General features: G+C 37.8%; 3 protein-coding genes across 7 annotated transcripts in view; 2 read left to right on the forward strand and 1 right to left on the reverse strand.

Moving 5' to 3' along the window:
- LOC139783556 (uncharacterized) overlaps positions 1-7,766 on the forward strand; it is a 69,292-nt gene extending 61,526 nt beyond the window's left edge. For all 3 annotated transcript variants that reach the window (XM_071722732.1, XM_071722724.1, XM_071722728.1), the window contains exons 4-9: positions 763-830; positions 1,059-1,173; positions 1,764-1,932; positions 2,035-2,177; positions 2,324-2,454; positions 2,543-7,766. In XM_071722732.1, coding sequence (XP_071578833.1) covers positions 763-830; positions 1,059-1,173; positions 1,764-1,932; positions 2,035-2,177; positions 2,324-2,454; positions 2,543-2,900 — 984 coding nt within the window. In that variant the 3' untranslated portion in view covers positions 2,901-7,766. The remainder of the gene's footprint in view (positions 1-762; positions 831-1,058; positions 1,174-1,763; positions 1,933-2,034; positions 2,178-2,323; positions 2,455-2,542) is intronic.
- A 244-nt stretch (positions 7,767-8,010) lies between these two features.
- Positions 8,011-10,819, forward strand: LOC139783539 (alkaline phosphatase). Of its 2 annotated transcripts, none has more exons than XM_071722718.1 (8): positions 8,011-8,170; positions 8,558-8,760; positions 8,855-9,047; positions 9,355-9,518; positions 9,586-9,933; positions 9,994-10,192; positions 10,250-10,471; positions 10,620-10,819. In XM_071722718.1, exons 1-8 carry the CDS (start codon positions 8,104-8,106, stop codon positions 10,781-10,783), a joined length of 1,560 nt encoding a protein of 519 aa, XP_071578819.1. In that variant the 5' UTR covers positions 8,011-8,103; the 3' UTR covers positions 10,784-10,819. The 2 variants fall into 2 exon arrangements, with proteins under 2 accessions (XP_071578819.1, XP_071578813.1); XM_071722712.1 differs by having other exon boundaries at positions 8,019-8,170; positions 8,520-8,760.
- On the reverse strand, positions 10,811-14,297 carry LOC139783576 (uncharacterized). Of its 2 annotated transcripts, none has more exons than XM_071722738.1 (3): positions 14,001-14,297; positions 12,479-12,678; positions 10,811-12,184 (listed from the first exon to the last, which is right to left on the reverse strand). In XM_071722738.1, exons 2-3 carry the CDS (start codon positions 12,564-12,566, stop codon positions 11,628-11,630), a joined length of 645 nt encoding a protein of 214 aa, XP_071578839.1. In that variant the 5' UTR covers positions 12,567-12,678; positions 14,001-14,297; the 3' UTR covers positions 10,811-11,627. The 2 variants fall into 2 exon arrangements, with proteins under 2 accessions (XP_071578839.1, XP_071578845.1); XM_071722744.1 differs by lacking the exon at positions 14,001-14,297 and adding an exon at positions 12,817-13,163.
- Between the last annotated feature and the right edge of the window lie 4,044 nt (positions 14,298-18,341).

Genomic DNA, 18,341 nt, shown 5'->3' on the forward strand with positions numbered 1-18,341 from the left:
CATTCTTTTCACTGAGACCTTCATAGTAATCCATTTGCCATGCCATGTAAATAACGAATATAAAAATATACAAGATATATTTTTAAAAATACGCGTTTTATTTTTAAAATAGATTACTAAATTTAACAGAATGTACTATAGTCTATATTAGGGTGTGAACATTATATGGTCCTGAATAGAGATGCTGTATATCTTCTCGGTTCGTTGCATTGCGTTACGCTAGATTGGGCCATTAGGCTGTACGATGAAGAAAATGACGATAACAGAGCACTTGTATCGCGTAAAATATAGCCAGCCGTCCGGAAAAGTCGCAATTTCCGAACGAATTGGCCGTCCAATCGGTCGCAAAAGTCGATTAACGACGACAAAGTGGCGGTTGCAACCCTTCGATTCCTGACGTGTTCGCCCATCCTCCCGACTCGAGCTATTAATATTTCGATTAAAGTGACGCCTAATTACGTTACGTCGATTATGGCAGCCAATCGCGTCCGTCTCGATCCTCGTTAAACAATGAGGTGTTACTTCGTGCGTCCTGGGATTTAATGACATTATATCGGCAAGCGCGTAAAAACTCGGCAAACAAAATAAGAGCACGCTCCGTGATGAACGTGAATAAAAGCGGCTGCTCTCCTTTTTTTTACTCTTCTTCGATTTTTTCCCAATCCGTCGACAGTCAGTATTATACATAACGCCGTGATTGCCAATAAAAATCCGTTTGATATTGTCACATGTATCCAACGAATACGCATTATTTTTTTTCAGTGCGTCATATGTGTGAATGCGAGGGCGACGATGCAAACTGCACCATGTGGACATCGAGTGGTTTGCAGGTGAGCGAACGAGTTTAAAGTAAACGCAGATTTTCACATTACTCTTTATTTTAAATGCGCTTTGTACTTTCTTCCTATTACGCGGGAGCTCTAAATAAGCAGTAATTATTTTTCACGTCGGCGCTGCGGCGCCGTATATTTTATATACGTTAAAAGAACTGTTCCTTTAATTACGATGTCTTGGATGTTCGTTACGTTAACATCTCATTCATCTCCACCGTTTTGCAGACGCTGCTTCGTCAAGACTATACAAATGGCGGTGTCTCAGAGGCTTTTGCCGTTGAGATGCGTTATATGCAGAGCGAAGATTCTACGGTTGAAGCAGACTCTCATTCCGCGTGATGTAAGTGACGATATTACCGTTTTACCTCAGACGAATTTCTCATTTTCGGGTCACGCGCTAATTGCTCTTCCCTCGTTTACTTTATTTCTGCTTTAAAAATTCTTGTATAAATTTAATTTTACACGTTCTCTTCCTATCTCGCTATAACGGCGCGTTTCGTGTACAAATCAATTTCATGCCTACTGACATGATAGCGACGGAATCGCTGTTAATTGGAGCGGATTCTCAAAGCCGCGCCGATACGACCAATTTGTACAACAGAATGCTTCGTATTTAAAGACAGATCTCCACTAATCGAAATCGCTAAAAATATCGTGCTACGTTCTTTTTCAAATGTCACTCGTAGTACGCGCTCCATCCTTCACATAATTAATCGTCAAATGTGCTCAATAATCTATTAATTATCCATTAAATAGAAAGTAAATTGTGCGCGCAAAAATACAATTTAAATAATTTTTCATGCCGATATATCGTAATTTAGCCAATTTTTTTTTATTCTGGCAACAATGTTTTATTATAACCATTCCAGATATATTTCGCTTGGAGAAATACGAATCGATTATGCACTGTGAGATTGTTTTGGCTTGTAGTATTCGATGTCGGGTAAATCTTGGGTACTCCCTCAAAGCGCGTCAGAGTACAACATGGGCACAGGCGTTACAGCCGGCGTATCCGGACCTGGTGGCAGATGGGGAACCGGAAGCGTACCAGCCTCTGCTTCTTTATACTCGATGGCCAGCGGTTCGTCCTCCATTTCTGGTGCGTAATATTAAGCTTCGCAAATTGCTAGTTGCATACAATCTACTGTGGAAGGGATGTTGAATACAGTACAAAATTTCGAATTCAAATTTACTTATGTAGGAGTGTCTTCCGTCTCTTCGGCAACTTCTTCGTCCGCGAATAGCACCGGAAGTTCCTCTCTCGGTAAACCGACGAGGGTACGGCAACCCACAGGCGTCACTCTCAGACGTTCCCAAACGCAATCGATGAAAATGCGAATTCAGGTTAACAGTTGATCATAATATTCGATGTAGACACTTCATATTTTTATCTAAAGTTGTGGCTTGTTAATTCCGCAAATATTGTATTTTTTGAAATAAGTTTTTCAATGTATAAGTCAGTGGTATACATTATTCATCAAAATTTATAGGAGTATCAAGATCCGGTTCAACAAGTCACTGAAGAGGAGGAGATTATGCGGGAGAATCGAGAACGCCGATTGCCACCAATCAAAGAGTTCCAGAGGGACTATCGTGCTGGCAAAGCCTCTACTAGAATCAGGTAATCATCTTTACGATTGGCAATTTTATTTAGCAGTCGGCCGAGAGATTTGTCAAAGGACGGATTCGTGATGTTGACGCATTTGCAGATGTGCTCAAAAGATCGTGACGCAGCTGGAAACATCGCCGAGTCCAAGAGGCACATCTACCGTTACAACTTCGACATCGTCGGCATCGTCATGCGGTCGCGCCGCGCCTAAACGACCAGCGGCAGCGCCGAAGATGTCAGTGGTTCAGGAAGTGCAGAAGTCGAAAAAGGAGAAAGAACTAGAGAAGGAGCGGGAAAAAGCGGAGAAGGCGCGCCAGAAGGAGGAAGAGAAGGCAGAAAAGACTAGGCAAAAGGAGGCGAAGAAGCTGGCGAAAGAAGAGAAGAAGAGAGCGAAGAAAGAAGCAAAAGCACGGCGAAAGGAAGCCGAGGAGGCCCCTCTCTTGAGGGACGAAAAGTAAGGTCTGACTGAGCGTATAGAAATCTCGAAAAAGATATCGAGACATCGATCGTCGTGATACAGATATCCTAAAGAGTTCCCGACGACTGATGGCGTTTTTTATGGGATTTTATATAGGATGAGTTACGGACGTTTGTATAATTACGAGGACAAATGGAGCACCGTGAGTGACAGTCGCTCTGATGCCTCTTGAAAATTTCAACAACCAGCTATTGACTAATAAACATGGCCTAGCGCGAAAACGGTTCTCCAAGAAACGAATACTTGACGCGATTGTAGAGATCCCGTTTGTTAATAAATCCAAGATGTGTATGGTTCCTTTATTCCTTTAGTAAAGTTATAACGCCAAGAAGTCGTTTCAACAGTCCGTAACTCGTCCTGATGTCCTCGTCATCTTAAAAGAGAGGTTTGCGAGAAGGCGATGAGAAGAAGTAATACCTAAAAAAGAAAAAAACTCTAGAAGCGGCCAAACTTAGTAACCCGTCATATCGAGTTATCGCGGACTAATACTATTATCGATAGGAAAACTCGAGTATAGCGCTACAATCTTAAAAAATTCCAAGCGAATTATTTCAACGTTATACCCTTACCATCACGATTTTATTTATTCCGAGAACATCTTCTATAACTTGTTTGAGTCATCCTGCCAAAATCTGCCATGAGATCTTTATTTAGTCCGAAGTGATAACCCCTTAGAGTTAATAAAAACGATGCGCAAACGTGATCTCTACTGATTATACGAATAATTATCGCAAAAACTCAATTCATAGTTGATTCACTCGCGATAACCATCCTCGCTGCAACATTTAATCGCCGATTCCACTTCTCCAGTCAATTTAAACTAGTCATCATGTTCTCGCCTAGTCAGAAAAAAAAACACTCGACTCTCAATCTTTTTACCCCCATCATATTATAACATCTCATCTTAGCAGAGAATTGCATGGGGCGAAATGCTTGCAAAACACAAAAGAAATTTTTCTATTTTATTAGTAGCCTAGTAAGAAAAATTTATATGAATTTATATACTTTTAATGTTTTAGTATGTAAAAAAAGGTTCATTTTTAGAATCCCAAGAAGGTCCAATATAAAAATTTACGTATTTATAGCTTCCAAAAGCTCAAAATTTTGCAACTAAAACAAAAAAGAATGCAAGCATTTTTTTCCGCTTTTGCATTTTCTCCCGTATTAAATACTCCTCCCATCTATCATATGTTGTAAATACACCCGCAAGAACTCACAAGCGGACGTGAAGGACTTTCGTGCCGCGTGCAAAGTCGTACAAGCCGCGAACGAGAGTAGCCTAATAAGATCGATTTGTTAAAATGCGCGATAGTATACCTAACATAACGAAATAGAGTCTTATATAGTACACAATATACACAATTTATAAAAATATATATATATATTATATATTATAAATATAGGCAGAGAACAGAAATTTTTGAAACGCAGCGCGTGTCTCGTTACTGTTCGTGAATTCGTATAGGCTCGTAGAAACTCCCGTTATCGATTATACATATTCGGTTCGACTTTTTTCCCCGCTCGACAATTCATGAGCAACTATTAACGCAACTATTAAACGAATGAAGCAATTAATTAATGAAATCGCTATATTGTATGGCGTGTAGTAGGTTCCTTATACAGTGTTTTAAAGATGCAGAATTAAATGAGAATTACGCGTTGATAGCTTTAATGACAAAAACCCCCTGTGTCGTCGACACACACACATTCACACCTACAAAAAATACACACACACACACACACACACAAACATACATATATATGCGATATGCAAACAGTTTTTCGACTTTAGATTCCGCCCTTGATCTCGATTGTCTATCGCCTTGCAAAACTCCCGTAAGCAGCCGAAAATCAAAAGCAATTTTTTTTACAAAGTCTATACGTCAAAACTAACAAATCTCGATATCAAAAAGATCAATGAGTAGGAAAGTAGTCTGACGCAAGGACCTACCTCCGACAGGTAGATCCGACAACTACGGTGACAGAAAATTCAATGTTATTTTCAGCGATGCATTTAATAGTAATGACGGTTTAATAATAATGACAATACTTCTTTTGTAACCAAAAGAAAGCGCAGACAAGAGTGAAATCTTTTGGAAACCGCGAGCTGTTTTACGAGCTATCACGTCAGAATAGCGGGACGGGTGAGAAAGTCTCAAATGCCATTTCTTATCTTATTTTCGTTAATTCGCTCTGTGGAATCGAGCTCGATGCACAGTTTGAATACAAATAAAAGAGAATCAAACATTGGACGGTATTTTAATATGCTACGACAAAAAAATACGATAGAATCGTAAGACGCGAACCATATCTGCCTGAATTTCAGTATCTCAAATTGTGGTATTGAGTGTAATTAAAATTTATGCAACAGTGTAGAACAAAGTACAATTTATTCTCGTAAGCTTTTGTCATGTCATACGAAAGAAAATTGCATTTAAAATATTTAATTCTTTGGAACTCATCAAATGGTATGGTTCAACGATTTAGAAATCATCAGGTAGACGCAATGAAAGTAGGAATCAGTATTGCCGAAAAAACGAATGCAGTTGCATTCGAAAAGAATTGGATCTTCAATATTGTATACTAAAAGCGATCGTGCACATATCAGTAGCAATTAGTAGATTTTAATTAAATGCGTTTTCGTTTGAACCGCATTGCGCCGCTCCAAGACGATCCAACTTTCGGCCATCTCTGTGAATGAGTGCTGGTAGAATAAAGTAATTAAACGAATACAATCACGAGCGACAATGAGGTTAATCCGACAATGCTACTAATTAGCGTGTAATGTTAACCGTCAATTATTGTACTTGCTGCATCGATCCCAACTGTGACGAGCCCGACTCGTACGGCGTACTCAATAATCAAAATAAGCTCACGAACGATGCGGATCCTCGACTTATAAGCACTGCGTAGGATCAAATCGAAATAAGATATATGAGCATAAAAATTAACAAATTGTAAAATTATAATTTTATTTTGATTTAAATTCTCTATATTGATGAAAAGGATCTGTAGAAAATATTTAAGGAACTCGATATCTTAAATTGTATAGAAAGATAGAAAGATTTTTTAAAACTGAGGCATAAACAGGTATTCGAGGATCATCATCGTAAAAAATCATTAAACGCTTAGAATTTAGGACATTTTCCTTACAGCTTATGCGAACGCGAGACTTTCTCGAATCCCGACGAAAACGGAGGGAACTGCGCGGCGAGTGCAAAGCGCATCAACATGCGTTTAGAATGTGAGAGTGCGACAGGAAAGCGCGAGGGTGTCTTCTGCCACAGTAAAGTCAATTTTATTGAGCGCATCGCATACACGCAATGTTGAATTTACAGACGATGTTAAGCTACGACCTTCGTGGCAGCAAAATCGATACGATTCTATTTCTCAAAGTCATGTTAACAGGAAATGCCTACGTCCGCGACGAGATTCTATCGGGACAAAAACGCGGAAACAAAACATGAAAATTTCGTTGGACGTACCTCGCGCAAGACTCTCGAATCTCTTCGATACAAGCGATTTGTTAATTTTCGGAAGGAACCTTCAACTATACCATAATTGAATTTGAAGAACGTACATATTATGATATAAGAAATCAACTTGGATCTGAATAAATAATATAACACAATCTTGTGCAGGTAATGTAAAAAATAATAGTTATACGTAAAATTATGAACTTGATTCAAAATTATAAAAAGAGCAAGTTAAAAACAAATAGCGTATTTCAGTATATTTATAATGAGAGGATGTCTGTTCTAATTATATTTTATCTCATCGCTATAGTTGAGGGTTAATAATGAAAAAAGAAAGAAATGTGAAGAAGAGAAGATAATGTAATCGTTGGCAATAATCTCCGAGCTAAGGAGGACAAAGGTGTAGAGAAAAGACGAAAAGAAAGTTTGATCTGTGCGATAGTATGAAACACGTATATCAGCTAAACGTAACGAGGACGACTTTATTATACTTTTTATTATATAAGGCAGAATTTGTAGACAGTTTATATTAGGCCGACGTTGACACGGCGAGCCTTATCCTGCAAATAGGCCCAATTGTCGTTTGTAATTTCAGCATAATGCTTAACGACTTCGAAATTTCGCATTTTATCTTTTAGAGAAAATACCGAGGATTTCTACTTTATTCGGAATTAAACGAAGCTGAACATTGCCTTCCGTTCGAACTAGCGGTATCATCTCGTTTCTCTTCCTACATTGCGTTGCAACAACAATTCTTTCTTCGAAACCACAAAACAAAATGTCAAAAATTGTAAGCGAAATCAAGGGGCGCGAGTTGCACATAATCAAAATCGTCCGATGGTTGAATATGCCGAGGACATATTGGACGCAAACGTAGAGAAAATTTCATGATCTCTCACGCTCCATGATTGACGCTTGCACCGACACTCATTATATTCAAAAGCGCGTTGAGAAATGACAAACTGATAACGATATTAGTAACAGAACGTTTATATCGTAGCGAATAAGCGCTAACAATTAGAGAACGAGTAGCGTACGTTTTCGGTTCATCTACTACTATACTGCAAGCTTCTTAGAAATTTTCAAGAGGCGTTGCGCTCTTTTCTCTTCTCGAATGTATACAATATATCCTTGACTGCATCTCGGATCTCATTGACTCGCGCTTGACAAATAAGACGAGAGATATAAAAAAAGAGGCTTGAGCGGTTGATTTTATCGAGTCTATTTTTAGTAGTTTTGTTCAAAGACTAAACAGACGAAGTAAGGGAAAAAAACGAAACTTAAAAGATTATATTACGCGATGTGTTGCGACCTGTAAGAATCGATAATGGATATACAACAAATCAAATAAAACGTTACGATGAATGTTAGCCCAACTAGAATTATTTTTCTTATTTTCATCTCTTTGCCTCTTCCAGTACAACGCGATCTACGCTACACAGCGAGCAATATACGCATACATTTCTCTCACGAGAGTTATTATTATACCGTATATCATCACGTTCATCGTCGCATGAATCAGGGTTGGAAATCTACCGTTACCGTTTGAGATAGTTTTTGTTCTCATAATTCCTATCATACATCAGCAGAGGACGTATCTATACAGATCTTTTAATCCAAAGTGCACATCAGTGTCTTCTTTAGCTTTAGTATATTTCTAGATTTTGCAGCAAGCTTGGCCAAAGTTTGTCAATTGTGAAAAAAAAAATGAAATACTTTGCCATCTACTTTGCCGTATGCTTTGTCAAGATTCCAAATGTGGCTGCGATCGAAGGTATTTAAATATAAATCATAATGTAAAAGTTTCCTTGTCAGGTGTCGTCACAGTCATGATTCAGGTGATTACAAGATCGGCATAACTCATAGAATTTCATGATATGTAATCTCGTATCACACGCGTTCAAGGACGCAAGATTAATCACACTCAAGCCGCATGATACGCGAAAGTTTTAAAACGGTAATCTATGTGTAATAATAAATAAACGCGTACATTCCTATTCAGAACGAAATTTTTAACAAGTCGATTTTGTCTCCATGCAAGACTTGTTTTCCGGTAGATTAACGTTTATTTTTAACTCATTACCATATCTGCATGAGCAAATATATAATATTTGTCACATAAGGAATAAGGCGATTGAGCGTATCGTCGCTTCTGACGCAGACAGCCGACACTGGCATCAGTTGGCGAACAAAGAACTGGAAGAATCTCTTTCGTATCATTGGAACGTGAAAAAGGCGAAAAACGTGATTCTCTTTGTGGGGGATGGGATGAGTCCGGATACCATAACGGCTAGCAGAATTTATCGTGGTGGAGAGACTAGTCGACTCGCCTGGGAGCATTTTCCCCATATCGGGATACTAAAGGTCTCGATAGGATTTTCATTAGACGTGACTTGTATTTTGATTAATATGTTTTATATAAGATCATGCCTGAATGTACCTTTTGCTGATAATGCAGACGTACACCACGGACAAACAAGTCCCTGATTCGGCTTCCACCGCTACCGCTTTGTTCGGGGGAGTCAAGACGAATTACGAAGTCGTAGGGGTAGACACGAACGTACAATTGGGGGATTGCGAGGCAAGCTTGAATACGAATTTTCACGTGGATTCGTTCATTACGTGGGCTCAAGCAGCCGGTAAAGCTACAGGTCAGGCCTCGTAACAATCTGCAATCTGCCTTTAGAAAACGATCATTCCCCTGCACTACATCTATTTTACATAAATATAATAATATATATTATTAAAAATGTATTTTTTTCTACAATCACTTTTTTATCATTAATCTTTTCTTGTCGTTAATTTGCATAAAAATGTGTATATGTTAAAATTGCTGTGTCAATTTTTTCAAAAAATTTAAGGTAAAGCTAAAAACAAAAATTTTTGTCTCAATTATAACTACACATGTATATATAAATTTATAAATTTTTGTAAAGCATAATATAATTGAACGTATAGGCTTTGTGACGACTACCAGAGTTACTCACGCAACTCCGGCGCCGCTTTATGCTCATTGCGCAAATCGTAGATGGGAATGCGAAGCAAAAATGCCTAAAAACACTGCTGCTTGTAAAGATATCGCCAGGCAATTAGTGGAAGATGAGCCAGGAAAAAACATTCGAGTAAATAGAAAATGACTCATGCACCTTGTTTAATTATGAGATGAGTAACGCGTTTATCGTCTTATAGGTAATTATGGGTGGCGGCAGACAGGTGATGAAATCCAATGTGAGCGCGGGCGAATTTGATCCGATAGAGACGTGGGCTTGTTACAGACAAGACGGTCGTGATCTCATTGATGAGTGGATGAGAGATAAATCCAGTAGAAACTTAGCTTACAAAGTCGTGCAAAACAACGAAGAATTGTCCCGGGTCGATATCGATAACGTAGATTATCTACTCGGAATTTTCGCTAACGGTCACATCGAGATGGATTGGAAAAGAGAGCGAGGTCCGAAAGGACAACCGAGCCTGGAAGAAATGACCGTGACGGCTTTACGAATTTTACAAAAATCCAAACAGGGATATTTTTTAATGGTATGATTATAATCCCGGTTAATGTTGTGACAAAGATCAATACGACTGCTCTTCCTTCAGGTCGAAGGTGGTCTGATTGATTACGCTCATCATCGCGGACGTGCTGCTCAAGCGTTGCTAGAAACTGTCCGATTTTCGGACGCCGTTAACGCCACCCTTAGAATGATCAACTCCGACGATACCCTCGTGATAGTCACGAGCGATCACACGCACTCAATGAGTTTTAATGGATATAGCCCTCGAGGTTCATCTATTTTGGGTAAGATCAAAATGTGTAATGGAATTGTTTCGTTTCTCACGCGAGAATATATTTCAGGAATTGCTCAGAAATCTAAACACGATGGGGTACCCTATACGACTTTATCCTACAGCACAGGTGGACCGAACAATGTCGCTTATACCGTGAATACCGACGGTCAAGCCGTGAGAATCGATCCTTCCAAATCGAATACCAGCGATTTTACTTATAGCCAACAAGCTACAATCATATCGGACGAAGCTTATCACGGTGGTGGAGACGTAGCTGTATACGCTATAGGTACGCCAACGATGTCTAATTAGATATTACAGTACGAAGATTGTAGTTGGAAGGCTTTGGATTCGAAAGCTGTTATCTTCTTGATTGACTTGAAAATTTCTGGAAAAAATCGCTGTAAACGATGAAATATCTTGAGTCTTCTTTCCAGGACCGTATGCGCATCTCTTTCATAGCGTGCACGAACAGAACTACGTGGCACATGTCATCGCATATGCTGCGGGTATCGGCGAGTATTCCAACAACGCAGGAGTATCACACCACATTCTGAACGCAATTATTTTATATGGTACTTTAATCTCGTTGTCTTTATAATCGCATACAAATAAATCTGCAAACGAATGAAAGTATTATCAGTTCCTTTTATTTTCGGTAGAAAACAATATCGATAGATACGATCGTTAAAGACGTATTTTTAGAATGTAATCTCTACGCATAAAATAACTTTTATCGTGTGTAATTAAGTGGTATTGCAAGTGCCTACGAGATATCACTTGTACCCACACCATCACAGACTTTCAATGGACATATCGAAGTCGTATCGAGGTCCTATACCTATACCTTTCGTTTCTTCTTGTCGCGATCGGACAGTTTTACAAACTCACCTTCCGTTATACAGTATATATACATATATCATTCGCACGTTTATTTACAAATATATACGTTAAAAATAATTCTCAGTCTTATGCTGCAGAGGACAAAGATACTCGCAATACTTGCTTCGTAAAGTCGAAGAAGCAGTCCTCCGAGATTACGCTTGAGAACAATTAAAATAATCCTTCCGCTTAAAACACGTTATTGCATTTACATTATTGCATACGTTATAGCTTATAAAACATGTCTTCTTCGCAGTGTATTCTATACATCTACATCCCTGCTTAATGATTTTAACAACGTAAAAACAAGTACATGTATGAATCTGGTGGCCAGAAACGTTATGTGACAAAGAAAGGACTGCATTAAGAGAAATGGAAGAAGTTGTCAGGATTTCATCAACACAAACGTGTTAATATATGTCAATGTCATATCGATTGTGCACAGAAGGTAACGTTTGATGCCATGTAACACGACGAACACGTAGATTCCGAACGCGGAGTCTTTTCTGTTCTTCTATTGTCTTTAGACGATGAAGCGGCAATGAAAACAGCGAGACGGAAGATCACTGCACCTTTTTCCTCTCGCACTTTTTGATGCCGTACATCGCAGTCCCGTGTAACAGTATTTTAAGCGCGATACCGCCGAGGAACAGTAGCGACGTAATCAGGAAGAGGAAACCCGGAGTATACTTGCCAAAAATCGTCAGGCTGCATATGACCATCGTCTGGAAGACGAGCAGCAACGGCACGAGATACACGGCCGCAGCCAGATAGCATGAATGCTTGCGTTTCAACTTTTTAAACCTGTTGAACTTCACGACAGGTTTAGCGGAATCGTCGTTTGTTTCTTCTGTCGCTTTTTGTGCGTGAATTGGCTTCTCAATATGAATTCCATGCAGCGCAGATTGACGCAAATTCTCGTACGTGGCCAGAAGACCGAGTGTAATCTCCTGAAGAAAATGGCTGAGGTAGACGTGCATCTTGCGTGCTAACGGATGTGACTTGGAATTGTCGAAAGAGTAAAGAAGATACGGTAACAGGTTGAGATTTTGGCAGCAATGGCGGATCTTCTGCATTGACGCATGTCGGAATAGCATCGGAGGCCCGCTATAGTTTCCATCTGTCGTTAGGAGAGAGAAAAAAAATACTTAATCAGCATGAGTGGCATTACGTTAGTTACTATCATTCGCGAGTCGAAAATATTTTTATTACATGATATCCCAACTACATATATGTAATTTGTGCGATAAGAGAGAGACCACCGCGAGATATTATTTGATCAAATATATCTTTCATTAAAAAAAAAAAAAAAACAGCCATGTCTTCATAATTATTCGATTCACAAGTATTTCTGCATGTACAAAGAAAGGACCTGAACTGAGAAAAAGATAATAAACGTGAATGTTTTGTTTACCCTTAAACATGTCGGACACTCGTCTAACGAGAGTTGGTTTCCTCTTTAGGCCGTCGTTCTGCTCCATGATCTCCGACATCTGTGACATTTTAACACGATGCTCAGAGAATGCGTTTGTCTTATCTGCGATCAGAGATCGATGCTGCTTTTTTATTTTCACGTATAATCCTTTTTCCTCAGGGAACACACTCGAATATCACCTGAAAAACATAAACGTATTAGAGATAATTATATAAGCGTAAAATATAAGCATGAAAAGGAATAAATAATTGTCTTTTTTTCTTCAAGACAAGTCTAAATCGAATGAATGAGAATGATGCGAAAAACCAATCGATTACCGATCGTCTTCGGCGACGACAATCTCTTGGTGGAGATCACCAGTGAGCGTTTCGGCCAGTACTGAGAAATTTTCGTCATTTGCGCCGTTAAATTTGCGTGGTTAAAAAAAAAAGGCGTCACGATCCGATAGCCTATGTCGACCCGAGATTAATTCTTCGATGACAAAAATTTTGCGCGGCTTAGCAATCGCGTGAAATATGCATATATGCACAGTTCGTCCGATTATATTACAATTTTTTTTCTCGAAACTGTTTGGCGAACTGTTTTTGAAGCCTTTAACCCCAGACTGCATCTTACACTGGAAACTTGCAATTAGTGCTTTAAATATTAGTATTTTAAGTTAATCAAAATTTATACGCAAATTATTTATTATAAAATGTAAACTTGTACGGCAGGATTAAATATAATTATGAAAATTAATTTCATTAAATTAAATACGAAAATGTTGTGTTTATATATTTCATAATTGACCCGCATAGGAAATATTCAGAAACACCTTTTTATAAAATTATCCTGGACTAAACGAGTTCTGTCGCAACTACGCATATTTACGCTTTCATGGGGTTAATACGTGTGCAGAACCTTCTCGCTAGCAAAGTGGATTAGAATAATTTAGTCGTTGGATAATTTAGTCAGACAGACTATCGGGATTCACCATATCGCAACTTTTTTACATAAATAGATCTTTTCACAAAGCTAATATTTCGGTTATAAATAATCTATACTAGAAATTAATAAATAAAATTAAATGTTATTTAAACGATAAATAAATGTTACTTGCTTAAAAAGCGAATCAATTAAATAAGTAATAATATATAAAATAGTACACATGTGTGCATCACGCGAATTAGTTCTTCTAAAGCTAATAATTTAAATAATAATCACGATAAGTATTCAGGTATGTGTATTGCTTTTTAGGCTACATTACTGAATTGATGTTCAAATACTTATTATATACAAAAAAAATGTTACTAAATTAAAGATCAGGATGTGCTATAAATAAACGTCTATCTGCGACACATTCCTGGCGTGAAGCACGGTTTCAATCGACCCCGTTCGAATTAGGGCTGATTGGAGTAACATTTTAAATTAAACTAGATAGAGCGGAAATTGTATCAAGAATAAGTTCTTTATATTTCTATAGACATTTTTATAAGCGTGTGTAATCCCGCACGATGCTTACCTTGGTGTCAGTGTAACGGGGGATTCGGCGTCTGGTTTCCCAGTGTCACTAGAAACCTTCTTCGCAGGAACGCGAATTCGGAAATAACCAAGAACTAACTGTACTTCTTGTAGAGATTAAAAACTATTGGGAATTCGCGAAATATGCCCATCCTTCGCGTCGCCTCGGCAAACGTCCGCGATCAATAATATAACGCGATGGAAGAGCTGTTGGAGCTGTTGGTACTGAGTGGAGTGTGTTGCGTTTCGATGCTCGCTCGGCTACTAAACCGGCTTCGGTCGTGCCAGCCAACAACTACCACTTACCACTCTTACCAGTCGTTTATCCACCACTACCGACTCCGAACTCCATAGTCCATGACCATGACCAGCTACGTGGAGCATCAGGAGCATGTCGGCATGCTCCGAACCAGTCCAAACGGCAACTTCCATCGGAGCTCATGCCGGATTGGTCGACACCGTCGACAGCACCGACACGAAGGGTCGAGATATATTTCTCGTGTGAATACTGAGAAAGAGGAAAAAGGTCATCGACGCGAGGTCCTCGAGGAAATGCGTGCATGGCCGCAGAGACGAGTCTTTCGACACGTACACACTCGTTCCCCTCTTCCTCGCATTTTGTGTTACCGGCCTCTAAAAACCTAACTTGATTGATGCCTATACATGGCATTGATGGGATTACACTTTTACTTGTAAAAAAAATTGGAGTTTGCGTCACCGACGACTTCGAAGATTTTACTCTGCGGTTGAAAGAAACTGATGATGCGTCATTTTTTATTCTGTCGACAAATTTAACGTTCTATTTCGGAATCAAATGAAATTGGAATTCTTAAACCGTTCCGCGAGATTTCATTAATTTTGTGGCGCTATGCTTATTTTTACATAGAAATTTAAACGCAACGCATATTTATCATTTATATATGTTTATAACGCAAATATTATTTTGATGACTATTTTAATGACAGTGAAGCAAAATTCTTTCGCGAGAGAAATCCTATTTACATATTTAAAACCTATTTAGCACAACAAACTGGTGGCCAGCTTGGATCCTATAACGCAATACTGAAATCTCGACTGAAATATTGCATCATAATTAACTGAAACCGGTTTCAAAGTGGATTTATAGTATTAAATACAAATACGTGTACGTAAAGCTGTTTTGTGAACAATGATACTCTCTCTCTTGTTTTGATGCGGTATTATTTTTATTGTCATTTTGTTGCTTTTCTTTTTAATGTAATGCGAATACCTGAAATCGAGCAGAGGCCAAACCTGTTCTGAGGCTCGATTCTTAAATTTATTCGCAAGAGAGAAACGTATATATATATATACGCAAATTCTTATAGAAAAGTTACAAGTCGATTGACTATATCGCATGGCTTCTAACCAATCAACTTGTAACATTTCTGTAAGAACAAAATTTGTGCGTACGTGAAACGAAACACGCGCGTAATCACTGAGATCGATAATCGCGAAGGTCCAAGGAGAATCTGCGTAGGGCCGACGCGACGCACGTATCAATTCCGCTCGTTGAGGCACGTGAAAGATGCGTGATCACGAAGAGAAAAAATAATGAGACAATTCGATTCGATTTAACTATGCCATGATAACGATATCGTTAATAAATAGAATTTTGTCGGTGAATTGATATATTGATTTCGCAGAAAAAAAAGGAATACATGTCATTTCATTGACCTCGCTTTTTTCAAGGCTACTCGACACGCGTCGAGCGTTACGCAGATGCGTGCTCTCCAATAACTGTTTGACAGAGAGGGATCCCCAGATGTTTTACAATGTAGACAAAACAATGTCGCGTTAATGTTATCTTACAAATATGTCATTTTTTTCTTACAATGATTAAATCTCAGACTTTCGAAGCGTCGCGCATGAATCAACGATGGAAAGTCTCCACTAATCTAATTTTGATAAAAACAATTTTGCTCATATATTTTATTCAATGTATCGCACATTTACGTAAGCATATAGTACAGTGTTGCATAGCGTATCTTTTCAATATATCACGTATATGTATAAACGCAGTCGCACAGATAAGCAACATTGAAAAGAAATTTAATATTGAAGCTGATTGAAGAATACTTTTCGCATGATCAACGTTCGTACTTATGATAATACGAAACGGCGCAAAAAAGCATGTGTTTGTAACGTGTCAGTTTATCCGAATTCGTGCATATTTATAAGTCCCGACTTTTAATTTAACAATGTATAATAATTTATGGAGTTTTTTTAAACAACTGCATTTAATTTGTTTATGGATTGTTTAGTTGATTTACCCGTGTTTTATACATTTGCATTATACTTTTGCCATCGTAAATAATACAAAAAAAATAAACGTTTTTTTTACGTCTGATATTGTAATTATAATCGTATGGCAGTAAATAATTCGCTGACGCATCGAATATCTTGACATAAAAAAATGTACGCACCTAATTGCTGGTAGCGATTTATCATCAGATACCAAAAAACACATGTACCGTTCCGAAAACATTGAATTGAAGTCTGGCCGAAATATCGAAGAATCTTTAAAGATTGTAAGATTCTTTTGATAAACTTTAGTTTTCTTGAAAACTTGTTTTTATTTAAAAAAAAAATGGACAAGATAGAAAATAGAAAGTTTTAAATTTTATATTTTTTACAATTCTGTAATTCAAAGAAACTTTTTTATTATAAATATTTTCCTACTAACTTCGTTGTTCAACGTACGGCTGATATCTTATTATAGTAGACTTTCCCCCACTTTAGGCTGCTTTATTTCTGTACCCGTAATTTTCCTCTTTTTCGTCACTTCTACCCGTGCGCGCCTCTGCGATATCCATCACTGCACAAGCACAATATAGAAAGCACCGGCAAACTTTTTGCGCGTCGCATTGATATCCTCCTTCTGCGTCTGCAATCGCAGAATCTATTCGTTATCTGGTCGTGCTCAGCACGTGAAAGCAAATACAGCCAATATTCTCACTAACTCAAAGAAAACCGGAAATGACGTAATCCTAAATAAGGTCAAACACACACTTACATTTCGAAAAAGAAATCGACAAAAAACCAGTTAATAATTCAATAAATTTATCATATTTTAGTTTGCTAGCAAATAATTATCTCATCGTGTTCATCACGTGTTAGTATAAATGTAATCCGAATTTTTATCAAGATAAAAAATTACAGATAATCTATGTTAGTCATTTAATCTGTTCTGTGCGTTAGAAATCATTGAGAATGCTTCATGTAGCTTTCCACTAAATCGAATAAAATTTCTGTAGAAGCTGTTTTTTTTGTATTTGTGATATAAAGATATATAGAGAGATTTTTAAACAATAAATTCTCTCTCTCTCTCTTTCTCTCTCAATTGAAACAATTGGAAATTCCAGGCCATTCCCTTTTTCTTTTCTATGCCAAGAGTGCGACACAACCAAATTACGAAGTCACGCCTGCAACACGTGCACTCGTTAGACAACCCCATTGACCATCCGTCTTCATCACGAAATGATCACGTGTTGGGGAACTTCTCATAACGCATGCTTAGCGGAGCTTCTTACGTAGTTACATCATGCACTCATTTAAAATTTTTATTTTATTTCAACACTTACCGTTATCTTTCTCGAAGAACGTTATTTTTCAAATTTTTTCACTTTTGTAACGATACAATTCAAAGCATTCATTACTAGTTTTTTTCGTATCAATGACAGAGAGTCAATTGAATTTTACTTGGCTTTGTTTCATTTAAAAAAAAATGTATTGGAAATTTCTCTCAAATTTTTCTCATCTTTGGCTTAAAATTATTATGCATATCAATGTAATATTTACTGATCGTTCAGCTCAGAACTAATATAAATAACAAATTTAATTCCAGTACGACCTGATCACATATTCATCTTTTCTAAGTCGATGCGTTTAATTTTTCGCGCAGCTAAAGTCAATCAATACCGGTTTCATGAACAACACAATATTTAATTTAAAATATCAGCATAATACATTTTTCGCTTACAACAGATTAAATTCATTAAATTGATACTCAATCTCTTTGATATAAAAAACTAGCAAAGTAAATTGCAATTATCGTGTGACGTGATGTAAAACAAAAGTGAAAAATCGCATCACTGCCTTTGTAAACCGAGAAATCGATAAAAAATGAATCATAATTTGTCTGCCACAATTCTTATTTATATATTTATATATTCTAATTTTCCTCTTTTACCTATTGCTCTCACTTTTCCTCTCTGTATCTCTTCCACTTCGTCGATCGTTTCCCACTGGGTATCGCGCGCTTGATTGACTCTAATAGTCAGGATGGGAGCAAATAGTGTTTGACAAGAGTACACTGCCACGG

This window comes from Temnothorax nylanderi, unplaced genomic scaffold, assembly GCF_030848795.1.
Source record: "Temnothorax nylanderi isolate EJ_2023f unplaced genomic scaffold, tnyl_v1.0 TNYL_tig0008_pilon, whole genome shotgun sequence".
In the NCBI taxonomy this organism is placed as follows: domain Eukaryota; kingdom Metazoa; phylum Arthropoda; class Insecta; order Hymenoptera; family Formicidae; genus Temnothorax; species Temnothorax nylanderi.

Coding starts and splice junctions, on each gene's coding strand:
- LOC139783539 (XM_071722712.1), top strand. CDS start 8,133: ATGCTTTGTCAAGATTCCAAATGTGGCTGCGATCGAAG. Junction 9,048..9,354: donor AGCAGCCGGTAAAGCTACAG/GTCAGGCCTCGT, acceptor TTGAACGTATAG/GCTTTGTGACGACTACCAGA. Junction 9,934..9,993: donor AACAGGGATATTTTTTAATG/GTATGATTATAA, acceptor CTCTTCCTTCAG/GTCGAAGGTGGTCTGATTGA.
- LOC139783576 (XM_071722738.1), bottom strand. CDS start 12,566: ATGTCACAGATGTCGGAGATCATGGAGCAGAACGACGGCCTAAAGAGG. Junction 12,185..12,478: donor AGTGTCCGACATGTTTAAGG/GTAAACAAAACA, acceptor TCCTAACGACAG/ATGGAAACTATAGCGGGCCT.